The sequence below is a fragment of the Mauremys reevesii genome, linkage group 2 (genome assembly GCF_016161935.1).
Source record: "Mauremys reevesii isolate NIE-2019 linkage group 2, ASM1616193v1, whole genome shotgun sequence".
In the NCBI taxonomy this organism is placed as follows: domain Eukaryota; kingdom Metazoa; phylum Chordata; order Testudines; family Geoemydidae; genus Mauremys; species Mauremys reevesii.
This window is the reverse complement of record NC_052624.1, coordinates 30,976,636-30,993,995: the sequence shown is the minus strand read 5'-3', so window position 1 is coordinate 30,993,995 and position 17,360 is coordinate 30,976,636. Positions and strand designations below refer to the sequence as shown.

General features: G+C 42.2%; 1 protein-coding gene across 15 annotated transcripts in view; it reads left to right on the top strand.

The window, feature by feature from the left end:
- The window catches only part of JCAD (junctional cadherin 5 associated), a 90,058-nt gene extending 72,973 nt beyond the window's left edge, over window positions 1-17,085 (top strand). For all 15 annotated transcript variants that reach the window (XM_039524217.1, XM_039524214.1, XM_039524215.1 and 12 more), the window contains 2 exons: window positions 5,415-9,148; window positions 15,587-17,085. In XM_039524217.1, coding sequence (XP_039380151.1) covers window positions 5,415-9,148; window positions 15,587-15,621 — 3,769 coding nt within the window. In that variant the 3' untranslated portion in view covers window positions 15,622-17,085. The remainder of the gene's footprint in view (window positions 1-5,414; window positions 9,149-15,586) is intronic.
- The last annotated feature ends 275 nt before the right edge of the window (window positions 17,086-17,360 follow it).

The following is a 17,360-nucleotide window of genomic DNA, read 5'->3' as shown; positions in this document are numbered from 1 at the left end:
GCGCAGGGCCTTGGGGGAAGGGGTAGTGCAGTGTGGGGGCCATGGTTCAGGCACTGGTGGCCCTCCACTTTTAGGAAGCTTCCACCACTCTTGTCCTGGGGAGCTGGTGGTTTGAAGCTCTTCTCCCCATCCTGATTTTCAGCAGGGGACAGTAGAACTAAGGTCACATGGTTCCTCCCTAACCAATTGGAGCAGTGGACGTAGACGCAATAGTGGTGAGGCTTGGAAGCTGCTGCTTTCCTCCTGAGCTGCATCTGATCAGCATGGATCAGGGGCATAGCCTTGGGTGGGCTGCGGCTCACCCACTTAGCATCCAGGCCCACCCAAATCGGGGCCGGAGCCCCCCAAATCCACAGGCTGGGAGAGGGTGAGTCGTCCCAGGCGGGGGGCGTGCCTCGTGGGGGTGGGTCTGGGTGGGACTAGTGCTGGGGGCAGAGACTGGGGCAGCAGCACGTGGCGCCAGCAGGAGAGGAACCCAGGCAGATAGACACCAAGCCGTGGGTAGGATGGGTGGGCGGAGCTCGAGCCCCATCCGCCCCATGGGCACGCCTCGCAGCCTGTGTGCTCTGGAAGGTCTCATCCGCTGGTGCTCGCTGAGCAGTAAGGGCCAGCTGGAGGGGGGGTGGGGGAAGGTGGGCTCTCCATCCTTCCTCCTCCCCCTTCTCCTGCCCCCTCCCCCGTCATTGCCCGCCCACCCAAGAGTTGGGGCCTACCCAATTTTCCTGTCCTAGCTACACCACTGGCAGGGATCCTAGTTTTCTGTGATAAAAACTACGTTCTCTGAGTTAAAACAACCTAAAAATCCACGTTTTTCCACAATTAAAAGGAAATGCTGAACTTTAGTTTTCCGAGGCAGCTGGGGCTCGGGCAGTCAGCCCCGCATGATACTTCCAGTGATACCGGGATTTTCAGTAAAGTTTAATAATTGATATATGTTTTTATTTTTTCACAAAATATACAAACTAAAGATTTGCTGTAAAATATACAAACTAAAGATTCTGTGTTTTTCCGCAGAGAACGGATTTGTAGGATCCCTGCTGATCAGTGATTAGCAGAACTGCCCCCAGTCTGGGATATAGTAGATTATGGAGACCTGTAAAAAAAACTACATAATTCCTACAGTTGTAGGGTGAATTTAAAGCCCTGTGGCCTCCTCCATGAGAATATTGTTCATAGGGTGTGTTGAGGACTAAGTAGCTAATGGACATACAGTGTTTTGAACACCAGATCCTGCATAGTGATTATTATTAGTGTAACCAAGTCACACTTGTAAATTCTAATGGATGATGACCAGAGACCGTGCAGCCTAGTGGATAGTGTTGGCAAAGGCACTGAGTTCAAATACTGCTACAGTTGCTTTTTTGTTTAAAAATTTCCAAAATAGTGTTTAAAAATTTGTCATCAGTGTAATTTCAGATAGAACTAATTCACACCACATCTAGGGAAGTTATCAAAGAAACTCTGATCCAGAATATTTCCAATGTATGTTTTTTAAAATAGAGAGACAGCAGATGGGCTTGGCAGCACATGTGTACTAGCTAGAGCAGTCATTCTCAAACGTTTGTGCTGGTGACCCCTTTCACATAGCAAGCCTCTGAGTGTGATTCTCCCCTTACCAATTAAAAATAGTTTTTAATATATTTAACACCATTATAAATGCTGGAAGCAAAGCGAGGTTTGGGGTGGAGGCTGACAGCTCACGACCCCCCATGTAAGAACCTCACGACCCCCAGAGGGGTCCCGACACCCAGTGTGAGATCCTCTGAGCTATAGAAACAGCTGTGTTAGAAAAGAATTCTTACCACATAGGTCATGATCCTGTAAACACCATCCAACGTGATACGCCCCTCGGTCCCCTCATGCTTAGAGAGTACGTGTTTGCAGGATTGGGTCCCGAATAAGGTGTATTTAGAACTCGCACCGCACCTCTATCCGAAGATCTCAAAGCGCTTTACAAAGGTGGGTATTAGCGCAAATTTACAAATGAGGAAACTGAGCCACAGGGAGGTTAAGTGGTTCGAACAAGGCCACCCTGCAAGCTACTGGCAGAGTGGAGAATAAAATCTAAGTCTCCTGACCCTACTCTCCAGCTCTTAATGGATTGACTAACAAGCTTTCCTTATTACTGATTTATTCTGTTAAATATAGTGGCCTACATTTTCAAAAATGTCTGGTGATTTTTGGTGCCTCAGTGATTGAACACCCAACTGAAGAGCTGGTAAGCAGGGCTGATTTTACAGAGGGCAGGTGTACTGAATAACGTTTTTGTTTTTGCTGCAGTATCACCAGTTATATTGCAAGTAGTGTAGGGCAGAATTGCACAGTAAGCGGTGATGTTACCGGATATCAAAAAATTTCACAACAGATGCCTCTTGATCATTCTCTCCATGATAACGATTCAGTTATATTCTCAGATGTGGATATGGCCACAGTGTCCTGGATACAAAATTATTTCTCCATGTGAACTAGTGCAAAGCTATTACTTGTCATAGGAGATGTGGTAACTGCTTCTGAAATCACCTCAAGTTTAACTCAAAGTAGGGTCATAGACCTTCTTTTCTATTACATTACTACTATTTTCTTCTAACAAGAGAAATTGGACAGGGGGGTTGGAGGAGAGAAAGATTTTAAAATTTCTATCTTCTAACCAAAATAACAACATGAACAACATTTCAATCCAGTAGTTTAATTTTTTTCCTCAGGATTTTTCTCCATACCACGCCCCTACTATCCTCATTCCTGAATCTAATTGCTGAGAGTCACATGATATAAACTGAATAATATTCTTTGTCTCATTAATATACATAAGTTACAAGGTTTAGAAAAGCCCTAACGTTACCTTTCTTTAAACATGCTTTCTGCATTCTAGTTGCTATGATGACATAATGTAGATCTTCAGTATGGTGTTTTACATCATGTTTAGAACTTCATTAGTTACTATAACTACAAAGTACTGTTTAAACAACTTCTGTATAAAAAAAATGTGGTTACCTTCTCGCTATTAATGAGGCAGGATTTTCTCTCCTCTGAAGCATGCATTATGACTAGGGAAACATTCACATAATTTCGTACATTGAAGGCTGACTCTTCTTTTGTTTTCTGGTGGATTCCCACTAGAAATCTAGGTAACACTTTCCCAGTAGTTATTCACAAACACTACTTTCGTATAGCCAGGGCATTTCACTGATCCATCATCAATAACAGTGATCACTAAACTCAGTGTTGATTTACTGCCTAGACGACCCTCCAGTGGTTTTGATATTATATAGACTTGGCTAAGTACTGCTTGTGATTTTGTACTTGGTGTGTTTTAATAGTTTAGTATGACTGATCTCTCCATATATTTTATATCATTTACCAGATCTTGCATAGAACAATACCTAGCTTGTCTGTTCCCTAGACAGAGTCACTCACAGTCCCTCCAGTCAATAGCTACACAACAGCATTATAGCATTATGAGAAAACATAAAGGTAGCAGAGGTGGCCTTGGTAATCTCCAAAGGCTGACAGCATACAGTCAGCTGCAGACTCCCTCATTCTGAAAGATATAGTGGTTTAACTGTGGTAAAATTTCCAATATAGGAGATGTCCCATTATAGCCCATGGATTAATATAAGCTTTTAATATTGACCAGGATCCAGATAGCAAATTGCAAATTGTATTTTATATGAGGAATTTTTTGTTCAGACAATGGGTTTTAATCCATCAGACTTAAAACAAAAATAGTCTTTATCCCAATTCGTTTTAAACATTTTGCTTGATAGGATAAAGTTTGCATACGTAAAAGAAAATTATTGAAGAGTGTTCTTGAATGTGGATTGCTACATTTTCATTAGGAATTCTGAATTTTATTATCTATTTAAACCTTTTTTGTGAGACTATTAGTTTTTTTTGGCAGAAACCAAGAGCAGACTGTACATATAAGTCAGGGTTGGGGAAGAGGAAGGAATTTCTTGGGTTCCAGCTACATTCTTGTCCTATTTATGTCAATTTTGATTTTTCTCTCTTGTGTTATGCTGGTGGCAGTTGCATAAAAAAATAATGGCAGTTAGATTTTTTGGACACCTTATTTACAAGAACTACAGTATAACTAAAAGATAAACTTTTAATGCAGAAAGCTATCCATTTTCCTTTGGAATACTGTGCAAAGTATTTCACACCATGTCTGGAAACATGGGAAGGATCTGATATTGTCTGCTGGATTTAATTCAGAAATCTGAAGTTCTATAACTAAAGTGTTTGTTTTATCCTTCCTTTTTCATGTTTCAGTGATGTGTTTTGCTAGAAACAAATTTAAAAGGTTACACACACAAATTAACCAGATATTTAAAATCTCATTAGAACTAGATTCACATAAAATGATTCATACCACAATGGTGATATATTTGAAACATCTAGAGAGACTTATTCCTTAAACAAACGCAAAAGATCAAATTAACCAGAACCACCTTCTCTTTCAACCCTTGTGCTGTAATGTAAAATCCTGTTTCTTACAGAAATTTATGTTAAGAAACTCCCCCTACTGCCTTCTCTTTTTAAATCTAGAGCCATATTATATTATGCTTGGTTACCTCTGGACAGCCCTGTGAAGTCAATAGGTTTTGATGTAACTGAGAGCAGAAATTAGGGTTCAAAGCCTTGTTTAACATAGTCAATTCACTTTTCATCGTATATATTCAATAGGACTCTACATATCTGCACAACATACAACATTGTGAACATTGTTTTCAACAGCTATGCATACCAATAAAAAAAATGCCTTGCTAACGTGCATGTATATATAGCTTAGCCACCTTCCTTGCTTGGGAGAAAATGTGTATGTTAATTACTAAGAGAGGATTTTAATGTCCTATGGTTGTGTCGAAGAAAAACTCAGTTCTCACTTTTTGTTTGGATGCAAAAAAAATAAATACTTATTATTTTCTCAATTACCATGGAGGAGAGAGAGAGAGTGCCATAGGACACACACAGACAGGTCTCCTCTCAACTAAAAAAAATCAGCAAACCTTTTACCTTTTTTTACAGATTTTTTAGCAATATAACAGACAGTAAAAACAACAACAAATTTTTTTTTTATACATATTTTTTTTTCCTGCACTAGAAAAAAAAACTGCAGACTGCAGCACATTGCAAGAATCGTAATAACTTTCACACAATTCACTCTTCTTTTATCTTATCTTGCTCAGTCACCAGCACAGCCTAACTAAAACTAACTAACATTAATTAACATTCATTAAGATCTCTTCAAAACCTTGTTAATTATTTACTGGCTTCCACACTTGTGAATAAATTGAGAAACTGAGAGCGGAAGCCCTATTGGCATAACTCAGCATTTGACCCTCTAATAAAATTCCCCATAAAGGAAAAAGGCTGCATTTTTATAGCTTGCCTGTGACACTGCATTTCTTTTGCAGGTTTTATGACAGACATCTGTTAGCATGGTCTTCGGGGCCCAAGACTGATAAAGATCTGGCCTACTGGAGAAGAAGAGGACAAGACTTTAGCGTATTACTGGGTTACACTGACAAAGGAGACTCTGAAATGAAAGGATTGGCACCACCCCATGAGGTGTACAGACATGCTAAAGAAAGTCAGCTGGAGGTCGGAGCAGGAACAGAGAGTGTGACAAGAAGTGGCTTGCAGGAGACCTGGAAAGTGCCTGGTGATTACAAATGGCAAAGTTTAAGAACAGAAAGCTGGAACCAACCTAAAAAATTAGGAAGACAAATGTCTGATGGTGATAGAGAGAAACTGCTTCAAGATCTATACTCATTGAGCCTGGGAGACAATGGACTTAGCTCCCATAACAAAGGGAAATCACAATCATTGCCAAGAGTTCTTTCACCAGAGACCATGAAGTGTGTGGAAATACCCTCCCTGGTGAATAATCATCACTTCCTAAGTGGAACTAAAGCACCCTCGGGTCCCCAAAACAGACTGCCTTTGGAATTCACAAAACCCAGGGAAACACTTCTTCCTCTGGCCAAGCCCAAGTATGGCAGACCCCTTAAACCTCCATCCTATGAACTGCACCGACAGATGAGGGCACCTGTAGAAACCAGTGGCTTTCAGGACCACCAGCAAATAGATGAGCCCATTTCATATTTAGCCAAAGGTAATGAGCCGAAGCAAGACATTTACATTCCAGACTCTGGTTTAGAGCCCCCTGTCTATATACCACCTCCATCTTACAAGTCCCCACCTCAGCCAAGTGTGAATCAGTATTCCTTCAATGAAGTGCCTAACTATGACTTGTGCTTTGACAACGGTCAGCAGCATCCAGTAGAGAGGACCCTCAGCAGCCATCGACCCTCCACTAGCACATTGGAAACTGGGGGTGAACACTGCAAAGATGACCACCTTCCTCATGGAAAACAAAGCCATTCCAGGCACACTGATGACTACCTGAATTCCATTCAGTATATTCCTTTTGATGATCCTCGAATACGGCATATTAAAATAGCACATCCCGAGAGCCACCAGAACAACACTAAACACACTGAAAATACATGTAGGACCAATCCTACTGCTTTGCAGGAGAGAACTATCAAACTCCAATACAATAGTGCCTTTTTGGATCCATCAAACTTACTAAATACTGTAAAGGGTGAGAGAACGCCTGACAGCACCACACTTTGCAACAGGTGGGTGGCAGCATCCAACGGAGATCAGGAAAACTGGGCCCTGCCTGACCAAAGAGACAGTGGTGACACAGATAATCACCCCCTTGAAAATGAAACTAATCAGGAGTACACAAAGGGCAACCTTTCTGTAAGAAACCCACATATGGATAGCACCTGTGAGACTGTTACTAGAGTAAAAAAGTTTGAACCTGGAACTGGGATGCAGAGCAAAAAGAGTTCAAAGAAAAAAATGAATGAAACTATATTTTGTTTGGTGTCCATCCCAGTTAAATCTGAATCAAATCTGCCAGATACTGATAGGAACAATAACTTAACACAGACCCCTGATAAGAAGAATGAATTTGATAACAATGGAGCTTTGCAAGAACAAAGTCTTTTAAGTATGTCTTCCACTGACTTGGAGTTACAAGCTCTCACAGGAAGCATGACCAATAAAACTGAGTTACAAAAACAAGAGCTGTGGAAACCAGAGGAGTTCAAACAAATGAATGACCTCAGATTTACTCAGCCTACAAAACACAGGGAACTCAAATACTCTGGCTCTTGGCCAGGCGATCAGTACAAAGACCAGCAAACACAGACCTGTTTCACTGAAGACCCTAAAAACTCACAATTTTTCCATGGTATAAAACCTGGTGAACCAAATAATAAACTGATGGCTCCAAAATTCTTAGCCTGTACAACATCTTTGGTTGGGTCAGAAGAGGCAGGTTTATCCCCCGATGACAGAAGATGTAGGCAGAATACATACAATATGAAAGGTCAGATGAACCTCAGTCCATCCAGCAATAGTGCATTTTCAAGGACTGCCACCTCCGTAATTCAGGTACATTCACCAAAGGCATACCAGAGCCAGCCTTATGGGTCCTGCACAGCCATGCCTACCCAGGAAAGGGAAACTGGCACAATTCCCAGGGGTGATGTGGCCAAGGGCAAAGCAAGTGCTCCCTGCAAGAGTAAAGAACTATTTGGTCAGTTTCTCTTGAAACCTGTCGGTCGCCGTCCCTGGGATGCAATAAGTGAGTTAGAAAGTTTTAACAAGGAGCTCCAAGAACAGGAAGAAAGCACTAGTAGTGAAGATGGCGCGGAGAGTGAGGGAACAAAGCAGGACTGTGTTCCTACAAAGATAGGGACCTCCAGAACTGATGAATCAACCCAGGAACTCAGACCTTGTAAGCAGCTAAAAACTGGGGTACCAGAAGTTCCTATATTTAAACAAGGGAGAGTTAAAAGTAAGTCTGAAAGTTGGAGTACAGAGCTTAAGTCTGATGATCCACATATCTGTGCTGGATCACAAAGCTCCTTGAATGCAAAAGAGAGCAGTAGTTTAATCAAGCCAGCAGATGGAAGTGTGATAACAGAAACAAGGAAGCAGGAAGCCAAGAACAGAACAAACAAACAGGGAGCAAGTTCAGGCCCAGTCAATAGAGTTTTGTCCAGTAGTCCAAATAATGCAAATCAGAGTAATCCATTCAATCATGCGGACTTAGAGGAGACAAAAGAAGATAGAAATTACATAGCTAATAGGTTAGATTTTGTAAAACGGAACAAAAGCGCAACTCCCAGGAGTGATAAACCTTTAGAGAGAGGATCTATAGTAAGATTATCTTTAACTAATAGAAATCAAGGTCATTCTGAGCCAGATTTGAGGTCTGTGGGACTGGATATTGACCCTGAACCAGGTGCTAACAACTCTGATTTTTCTTCTAATGCAAATGCGATGGAGATCCCCCAAAATGAGTCACTGCAGGCAAGAGCTGCAAGGATTCTGGGTATAGAGGTAGCAGTGGAGTCTCTAATTCCTGGGGACAGAACTGGCCTCCACCAACACTCCAGCCCTGCAAATAGAGGCCAGGATCCTGAATTTCCAGTAGGGAGAACAGTACTTGACAAAGTAGAAACAAAAGACAGCTCTTATGAGGGCAGACGAAAGTGTGGCTGGACAGAAAGTTCTCTCTTTGTTGGAGAGAGAGACTTCCCATTGTGGACTGGTGAATACCAGAGCACTGACCAAGAAGCCAGATCTAAAACTCTGGTAACTGAGCGAGGTTTTGAACAGCGTGCGGGTCTCAACAGGCAAGATGAGGATCCAGACCTGCCTTGCAAGTCTGTTACGCATCAACTTGCTGAAAGAAACGTGATCATTCCGAGCTCGGAAAAAAAAGTTAGAAGCACCTCAAAGGTGATTGAGACGTTACAAGGCAAACTTGCCTCTCCTCCTAGCCGAACAGTTATGGATCGTTTGGTGCGAATGAAAGAGGTTGACTCGGTTTCCCGTATGCGGCGTCTGAGTATCAAGAGTGCAGATTCAGGGGAGGAAGTAGATGAGGAGAAACCATCAAGGGTACAAGAGGAGAGAGGAAGCTATGCGCCACTCAGCAGTAATGAACTCTCTCGCAAAATGGTGCACACAGGTGCTGTTTCCAAGCGCATTATCTCTCTTGACGAAAATGGACACGTAACTACGATAGGCAAGAAGAAGGCTGACCGAGATTTTTGTTTAGGTAAGGCCCAGTTTTACCATTATCTGGGATTCAGTCGGGCTCTGTTTTAATAGGAAACGTACATCTACTCCCTCTGTGGTATCCTCAAAAGAAGTAATCTTCCTGTTTACCTACTGCCATATACTACAGCTGCTAGTATAGTAATTTAATAGGCTATAAAAGGATTAGTTGTCAATAAAGAATTGTAGCTTTCTTGCAGTGAGCATTATCCTCTAAGTTATTGCAGCCACTTGGGTTCTGATTACTGAAGTTCATTCATAAAGTTGTAGGACTTTCCCCATTACCTAACGGTTTCAGAAGATTGTGTCAAAAATAAAGTGAAATTTCACAATACCTGCCCTGGTTTTACGCTCACACATTATGATCCCACCCTTTCCATGAATATCCAGCTTTTTATTCTCAAAGTCCATTCTAGTCCGATTCTATAGTCAATAGATAGGAACACATCAGGACTGAGAGGAAATAAAAAATAGACTTATAAACCTGCTATATTCTAATCTGAAGCCATGGGGAAAGGGTTAAATGTTCAGAGTAGAAATTGTCTAGATAATATTCATGAGACATTATACAAAATGTTTCAGATAACTGATATCCCCAGAGAAAACACGAGGCTGAATCTTTCAGCATATGCTTTGGAGTCCTCTGCTCCTTGGGTCAAGGATAGTCGTGCCTGCTTCTTAAGTAACTCCAAGTTAACTTATGAATTGATCAACTCTCACATGTGGTCTTTTGAACATAGTGATGTGCTAATTAAATTAATGGGCACCCTTGAGAAATGTAGCAATAGCTCTTTATAAAGTCAGGCATGCCACCTGTTCAGAGACTTTAAATTGGTTGGAAAGAGTAAATGCATGGTACTTGGTAGGCAGGTCAATAACCCTATACTTAATGTTTCTTTTGTTTTCCCCACTTCCTCTCTAATGGCTGAAAACCCACCTTGAAATTCACAAACACAAGAAATTCACAATCCATATTTAACCCAGTCAGTATAAATTTCTGTAAAATTCTCCAGTGTAGGGCAATGGAGATTAACTTAACCAGACTTTAAAGGGATTTTATTTGTTCCCTCCCCAGACCCTGGAGTGAATTGCATGAATTCTAAGTAAGCATCAGAAGCCCCCCCAGCTCCTACCGTTCAGGCCTTAGTCTTTGTTTCATTTCATGCCCCCTCCATCTCAGATTCTCCTTCCCCATTGAACTATACTGTACACTCCAGACTCACAGCGTAGGCAAATGCAAATTCCCTGCACTAGCCAGGCCTACTGTGCCTCATAGTGGTTTCCTGTGTCTTACTCCCTTGAGACTTTCTGCTGGGCATGAGAGCAGCAGCTGAGCCTCCCTAGGAGCCCTTCTAGTGTACACTGCTGCAGGGATGTATCAGATCAGACGTTACGATTTATTTACTTATATTACTATAATGCCTCAGAGCCCCAGTGGTTTCCCAGGACCCCATTGTGCTAGGCACTGTCCAATCACAGAACAAAAAAACCAGCCCCTGGCCCAAAGAGCTTCCAATCTAAGTGCCCTGGTTTATGCCAGAGTAAATCAGAGCTGAATTGACCTCTGTTGCTGAATTGTACAGTTTGTTCCCATCTAGGTACAGCCTTCCTTGGTGGGGACAATGCCGCTTCAGCAGAGCACAGAGAGGAGCTTTGCTCCTTTGCAGCTGTAACAGCATTTCCCACAACGGGATAGAATCTGATCTTCATTTCCCCTTAATCAAGTCTTATACTACAGGGCATAGTGCTCAGGGGTTGGGAAGGAATCGCCTCCACCAGCATCCTCCCATCCTCAAAACACTAACTTGTTCACGCCCAAATATGGATACAAGTGACACAGAAAATCTCAGGTCTTGGCCTCTGAGGTGTAGTCTGGAGGATAAAACTACGTTTTGTAGAGAGGCTTCATGCTTTGCCTTCTCTGCTATCCCACACCACCCAAGTCCCATGATGGCCTACAGTACAACCTCCGAGTTACGAACACCTCAGGAATGGAGGTTGTTCCTAACTCTGAACAAAATGTTATGGTTGTTCATTCACAAGTTTACAACTGAACATTAACTTAATACAGCTTTGAAACATTACTATTTAGAAGAAAAATGCTGCTTTTAACCATCTTAATTTAAATGAAACAAGTGCAGAAATAGTTTCCTTACTTGTCAAATCTTTTTTTCAAACTCCCCCCCCCCCCTTTTTTTTTTTTTTTTTTTAGTAGTTCAACGCAGTCCTTTATTTTTATTATTTTTTTTGGTCTCTGCTTCTGCCTGATTGTTTACTTCCGGTTCCAAATGAGGAGTGTGGCTCACCGCTCAGCTGGTAACTCTGGTGTTCGTAACCCTGAGGTTCTGCTGTATGTCTAGTAAGAGGGTAGATGAAATGGGGAGGTGGTGTAAGGACTCACTACGTATCCAGCAGAGTTTTATAGAAAAGAGCCGAAGTGCCATGCAGCTTGGACTGGAAAAGCCTGATGTCTATCATAGTTTCAGACTAGGTCAATCACCGAGGCTAGAGGAATCAGCAAACAGAGATTCTCATCCAAAGCCTTGTCTTGCTATTTTTATCCAGTAACTTGTCAAACACACCAGTTATTTTTAAATGAGGGAGTTGGAGTTAAAATGAAACACTGTACAAGAGACAACCCCTTATTATGCAAATTACCGTTGTAACAGACCATCCTAATGTATTCCCAAACACACGAGTACATTTCTGCTCCACCATTATTCAGAGATCACTTCTTAAGCTGCTGATTTTGTTTTCTGAGTGCATACTTAAGACAGGTTTCACTGTATTTTGAATGAATGGGAATAAGTCAATGCCATTGTCTTCAAAGGACACTGTAAAAATATTTCACACAATTCAAAAAAACAACTCCTCCCAACTGTTTATAATTATTATCTTGGAACCTTGAAATTGAAATCTTTTACCTTTCCAAGCTTTTATTCCATTGTCCAGTGTGCACCCATAACCCCGCCTTTCCATCCCTCCCAGCCGCCACCCCCACACACAGTGGCTGTAGGGCCAGTTGTAATTACTGGGCTGCAAGCATTTGGGTGAGTTCCCGGTCTCATTGATGCCGGTGGGAGTTTTACCAGTGACTGCAGTGGGATGAGGATTTCCTCCTTAGTATGTTGGTCTTGCTAATAAGTTGTTTTATACAGCAAGCTAATGAGCTATCTAACGGAGGGGATGTGGGCTGGGGAGACTTTTGGGATTTTTGTTGTCAGATGTGAGGAAGAAAAAGCCAGGGCTGGGAATCAGGAGACTTGGGCTTACGTCCCTCTTCGGCTGTGGAAATGCCACTGTGGCCATGGGCAAGTCACTTAACTTCCATGAAGTGCTGGTGCTAATTAGTCACCCACTTAGCCAGGGGGATCTGGCTTTATTCCCTAATGGTGGTGAGTGATTTGAGATCCATCTGGTGGGAGGAGCTATTGAAGTGCAGTAGTATTCCTAAGTAGTAAGCAGGAGGGCAATAGTACAAACTGGCTTAGATTACATGAGCCTGTCTCATGAAATAAAACATTCAACCAGCTCATTTCATCCCTGGTGTAACCCCACCCACTTCAGTGAATTTGGTTGAGTGTGCTCAGAGCCTGTTGGGCACATCAGTCTCTGTCATGCATGAATAGGCTCCTAGGAGCAGAGACAGCAAGATAGTGATAGTCTGCACCCAAATTTGATGAAAATTTGGACATTTACAAACCTACAACTCAAGAGCCACCATCTGTTCAACTCCTGCATGTGTTTACAGTGGGGAAGGTGGAAGAAGCTCTGGATTCCACTGGGAAGTGAAGTGCCTGTTCCCTGTTAATGCCCTCCATGGTTGTTAGCAGTCTGTGGGCAGAATAAAACCGTCCCAGGCGCTGCACTGGCTGGGTGCTGAGGGGGAGCATGCTGCACCGTCCCAGGGTAGCAGACCTACTACTCTAGCATCTGCTCCCCCAGCCTGCCTGCCAGCTGTATGACAAAGCCAAAATTCTCCCTGGAGAGTCCAGCCGCAACCCAGTCCTTTTGCTGCCCCTCATGCACCAGGCAGAATCTTGCCCTAATTCATTTGGCTTCAGTTCAGATGGCTGAAAGTGTGAGTAACTTTTCAGAGAATAAATAGTGTTCGGGCTGGGGGAGCTTCCACCATTCTGTGCCCTGATTGTCACAGGCCTGCGCACTTGCAGCTCTCTTGGGAGTTGATGGGAGTATCAAGTGTTCAGCACCTCTGGCATTTTGGGAGAGCCATGATTCAAAAACATGAATTCCTTTCTAGATTTGTCTTAATCTCCTCCTACAAAGCGTAGTTCCTACAACCAAAAGGCTGGGTGCATATAAATGGTGGAAAAAAAATTACATGGGGTAAAGTGCCCATACCTTGCGGGTTCTTCCCACACAATTGATCCGTAGGGCTTAGATGCATGCGTCAATGTCTTTTAGACTACAGCAGTTCTAACAGTATTCGTCTATTGACTTTGATCCATGTTGTCTGTTAATACAAACGTTTGGACGCTGCCAGAAGAAGGTGAATGACACATTTTCTAAAATATATCAGTTGCTGACAAGGTTTCTTTTATTGATTGCCCTGTAAATACTGCAGGGAGGGAGGAAGAGAGTGGCAAGAGAGGAGACAAAATTATACGACACCAATCTGTCAGCTGCAAGGAATGTTTATTCTTATAATCTTTACATGGGGTCAAATCCAGAAGTTCTTACTTGGGAAAACTTTCCGTTGATTTAGGCCTTGATCCTGCAAGCACTTGTGCATATGAGTAAATCTGCATAGTCATTCCTGTACACACACAAGTAAAGTTACTCACATGCACCAGTGTTTGTGGGATCAGGCACTGCAGTGGGGGAGTTACACGACCACAGACTGTGGGTGTGGTTTTCAAGGACCTAAGTGATTTAGATGCACACATCCCACTGACTTTCAGTGCAGTCCCACCCCAGGACTGCAAGCTGATATGCATAGGAGGATACAGATATTTGCTTGCATGTAAAAGGGCTTGTATACACTATGCAGCTTTTAGCGACAAGGCTGTGTCAACTCTCTATTGGTATTTTCTCGGCAAAATAGTTCCAGCCCTGCGAGCGGCATAAGCTTTGTCGGCAGGAGAGCGCTCCTGCTGACAAAGCCACGTTCACACTGTTGCTTGCATCGGCAAAACTTTTGTCTTTTGTGCGTACTTACAAAAGTCCCCCCCGAGAAAGACAAAAGTTCTGGCGACAATGTCGCAGTGTAGCCAAGCCCTTACATGATCAGAACCTGAGTAAGAACTTCAGTTTGAAACCCGCTGAAAATATAATAGACCAGCTTTTGTGTATTTTTAGCTAGAAAAATGGGTATAATCTGGTGATGATGCTATTTGTTTACTTGTTGCATTCACCAAAGTATAGGGCTGATTTTCTTTAATAATAATCACATCTTTTGTCTAGCACTCTGTCCACACAAAATAACTCTGAAAACCATGGCCTGGAGTTTTGCATGCTGGAGGAAGACAGCCTGGCCACAGTGATGTAACACAGCCTCTCTTTGCAGTACCAGTGTTTAACGCAAATACATTATTCCGCTGAGTACAGGAGACACTGAGTGCTGAAAAATGGAGACAGAACTGTATTCCCACCTTGTAAAGTGATCATATGGGTCTGGGTGGAGACACATTGCCGGGAGGTGTACGCTGCCCCTGCTTTGCTCTGCAGTATTAAGGTACGTCTGTGCCATAGCTCAGAGCAAGCCTCCCAGCTGGGACAGACAAACTTGCCCTAGCAGGCTAAAAATAGCAGTGTGGCCGTTGTGGCACAGGAGGAGGCTTGGGTCCACCCAAGCTCGAGGTCACCCTATCCCCTGGGTCCAAGTTCAGGTGGCCAGCCCAAGCCACCTCTGGTGCAGCAATGTTCATACCACTCTATGTAGTGAGCTAGTGTGAGCCCTGCAAGTGGAGTCTGTCCACCTGGGCTGGCAGGTTCGCTCCCAGCTGCAGTATAGACACACCCTTAGGGGCCAAGCCCTGGCCCCACTCAATTCAATGGCAAAATAGCAAAACTCCTTTTCTAGTTGGTGGGTCTGATCCTGATCTCATCTACACAAGTTCTACACTGGTGTAGTCCATTGACTTCAGTGGAGTTACTCCCAAATCACACTAGTATAAGTGAGATCAGAATCAGGGCTAATGGGACAGGAATCAGGCTCCAGTCAAGAACTTGCATCTCCAGGGCTCTCAGTCCGGCCCCAGCACTGAATTCTCCCACACAGTGTAAAAAAAGAATAATTGCAAGTTAATTATTCAATTTTTAAATTGACTTTTTGTAAAAGAATAGTGTGTTTGCGCGGGTTTTTCTGTACTTCTAAGTTAAGAAAACAGTGTCTTATTTCTCTTGCCAGCTGCATGTACTAAACTTGAGTAGATTTCAGAACCCATCACTCATGGTTTTCCTGTCTTGCATTTTTCAGATATGTACGATCCCTCCAGGGTTGAAAGGGTGTGAGCTGAACACAGATGAGAATCTAGAGACGTCTGCTCTCCTAAGAATGTTTTGCTGATTTTGCTCTGTGTTTTAACACTTGGAAATTGCCTCCATTTGTGGTGTTTGATATTCTGATAAAGCCTTTACCACTGCCAGTAGGAAATTAGGTATTCACACATATCTGCTTTGCGGAGATCACAGAAAACTCTGACTCTTACTTGGATACCATCTGTTTTTTGTAGCATTAAGACTTAATGCCTACACTTGGCAAAGAGTTTTTATCTAAACGATGTTTAACAGTCTTCAGCTGGGATGGTAAACTCACTGTGGCTAGGCTTTGGAGCTTATTCTTCTGTGTGCATTGAAACACAGGAGATTAGTAAAATGCTTTTAAAGGAATGTGAATTTATAAGCTAAACTTCTGAATCTCTAAAGCCCAAACTCTGCATAAGTTGAGGAATCTCTGGCCATAAGACGTGTGTGTGTGTGTGTGTGTGTGTAGGGGAGGTGGGAGGGATGCTTTGGAATGAATGCAAGACAAGGCGAATGAATATTGATTTATTGTGAAATCAGTTTGGACTTCCACAGTTTGAATTAATTTTCATTAAATACTTATTTGCCACATGTAGAGAAAATAAAAGCAAATTCCCCAAACCTCCTAAAAGATCAAGACTTTTGTAGTACAGTGTACAGAACATGTAATTACTGTAGCTGGCAACTAAATGTTTTGAACCAATGCAAACAATACCACTGGCTGTTTTGCACTCAGTATTATCTATTTGTGTTTTGCGGTTTAGAAATTCTTTATATGACACAATAATTGCTGGTTAAAATAGCCCATTTTAACAAAGTTAACTATATTTCTTGTTACAGAATACTGTCTATTTTTCTATGATGTAAACAATTGTTAAGTGGCCAGTATAAAGAAGTATTATTATTATTATTATATTTTAAGAAGAATAATTCTTTTGACAGAAGACAGACCAAGGAGGAGTCACTTATGTATCTTAATGCACATTCCATATGGCCTCATATCCAGTACTGCCACTTTCTTTTGTTGGGAAAAGAACAATCAGTGTATATGTATGTGTGTGGAGTACAGGGTTAATTTCTACAATTTTCCACTCAACTGTTGGATTGTTCTTTTTGGAGCAACTCTTTGGAGAACACAGCTGAGAACCGTCCGTGCTGGTATTGCTGCCATAACATTCCAACGACTGTAATTACCAAAAAGTGGGGTTGGAGCCCTGTCTCGATGTCTGTGAGCAGCTCTGATAAAGTACCTGGGTTTGTTTGTTAAACAGTTTTTATGCGGTGTGGTTTTGAATTAGGCTAGTGTATGAAAATAAATAAATCTGGGTCAAATTCATCCTTGGAGCCAGTGGGCATCACCGAAGGGGGTGGACAGATTTGGACTGCGTCTTTGTGACATTCAAATATATGGCTCTTTCAACAAAAATTAAAGAGTATATAAAGAGGCCTGTACATTCTGCTGTGTTTAATACTGAATTAACCTGCACAATGTTTCTGTGCTGTTAAAGCCTTTCTGTCCACTTCTGTGGGTTTTTTAAAGTGTTGTTGTTTGCTGTCATTCTTTTGACAATTTATCCATGAATTTCAAGGGCTTTGTTACTGGCCATTCTTGTTTTGTAGAACCACCTTATCTTTTAAACATTTCAAATTCCTGAAATATAAATTTTTGGGTGGTCCGTGAGTTGGCAAAAACAGACCAAAAACACATACTGTGCTTTGGCAGCAAG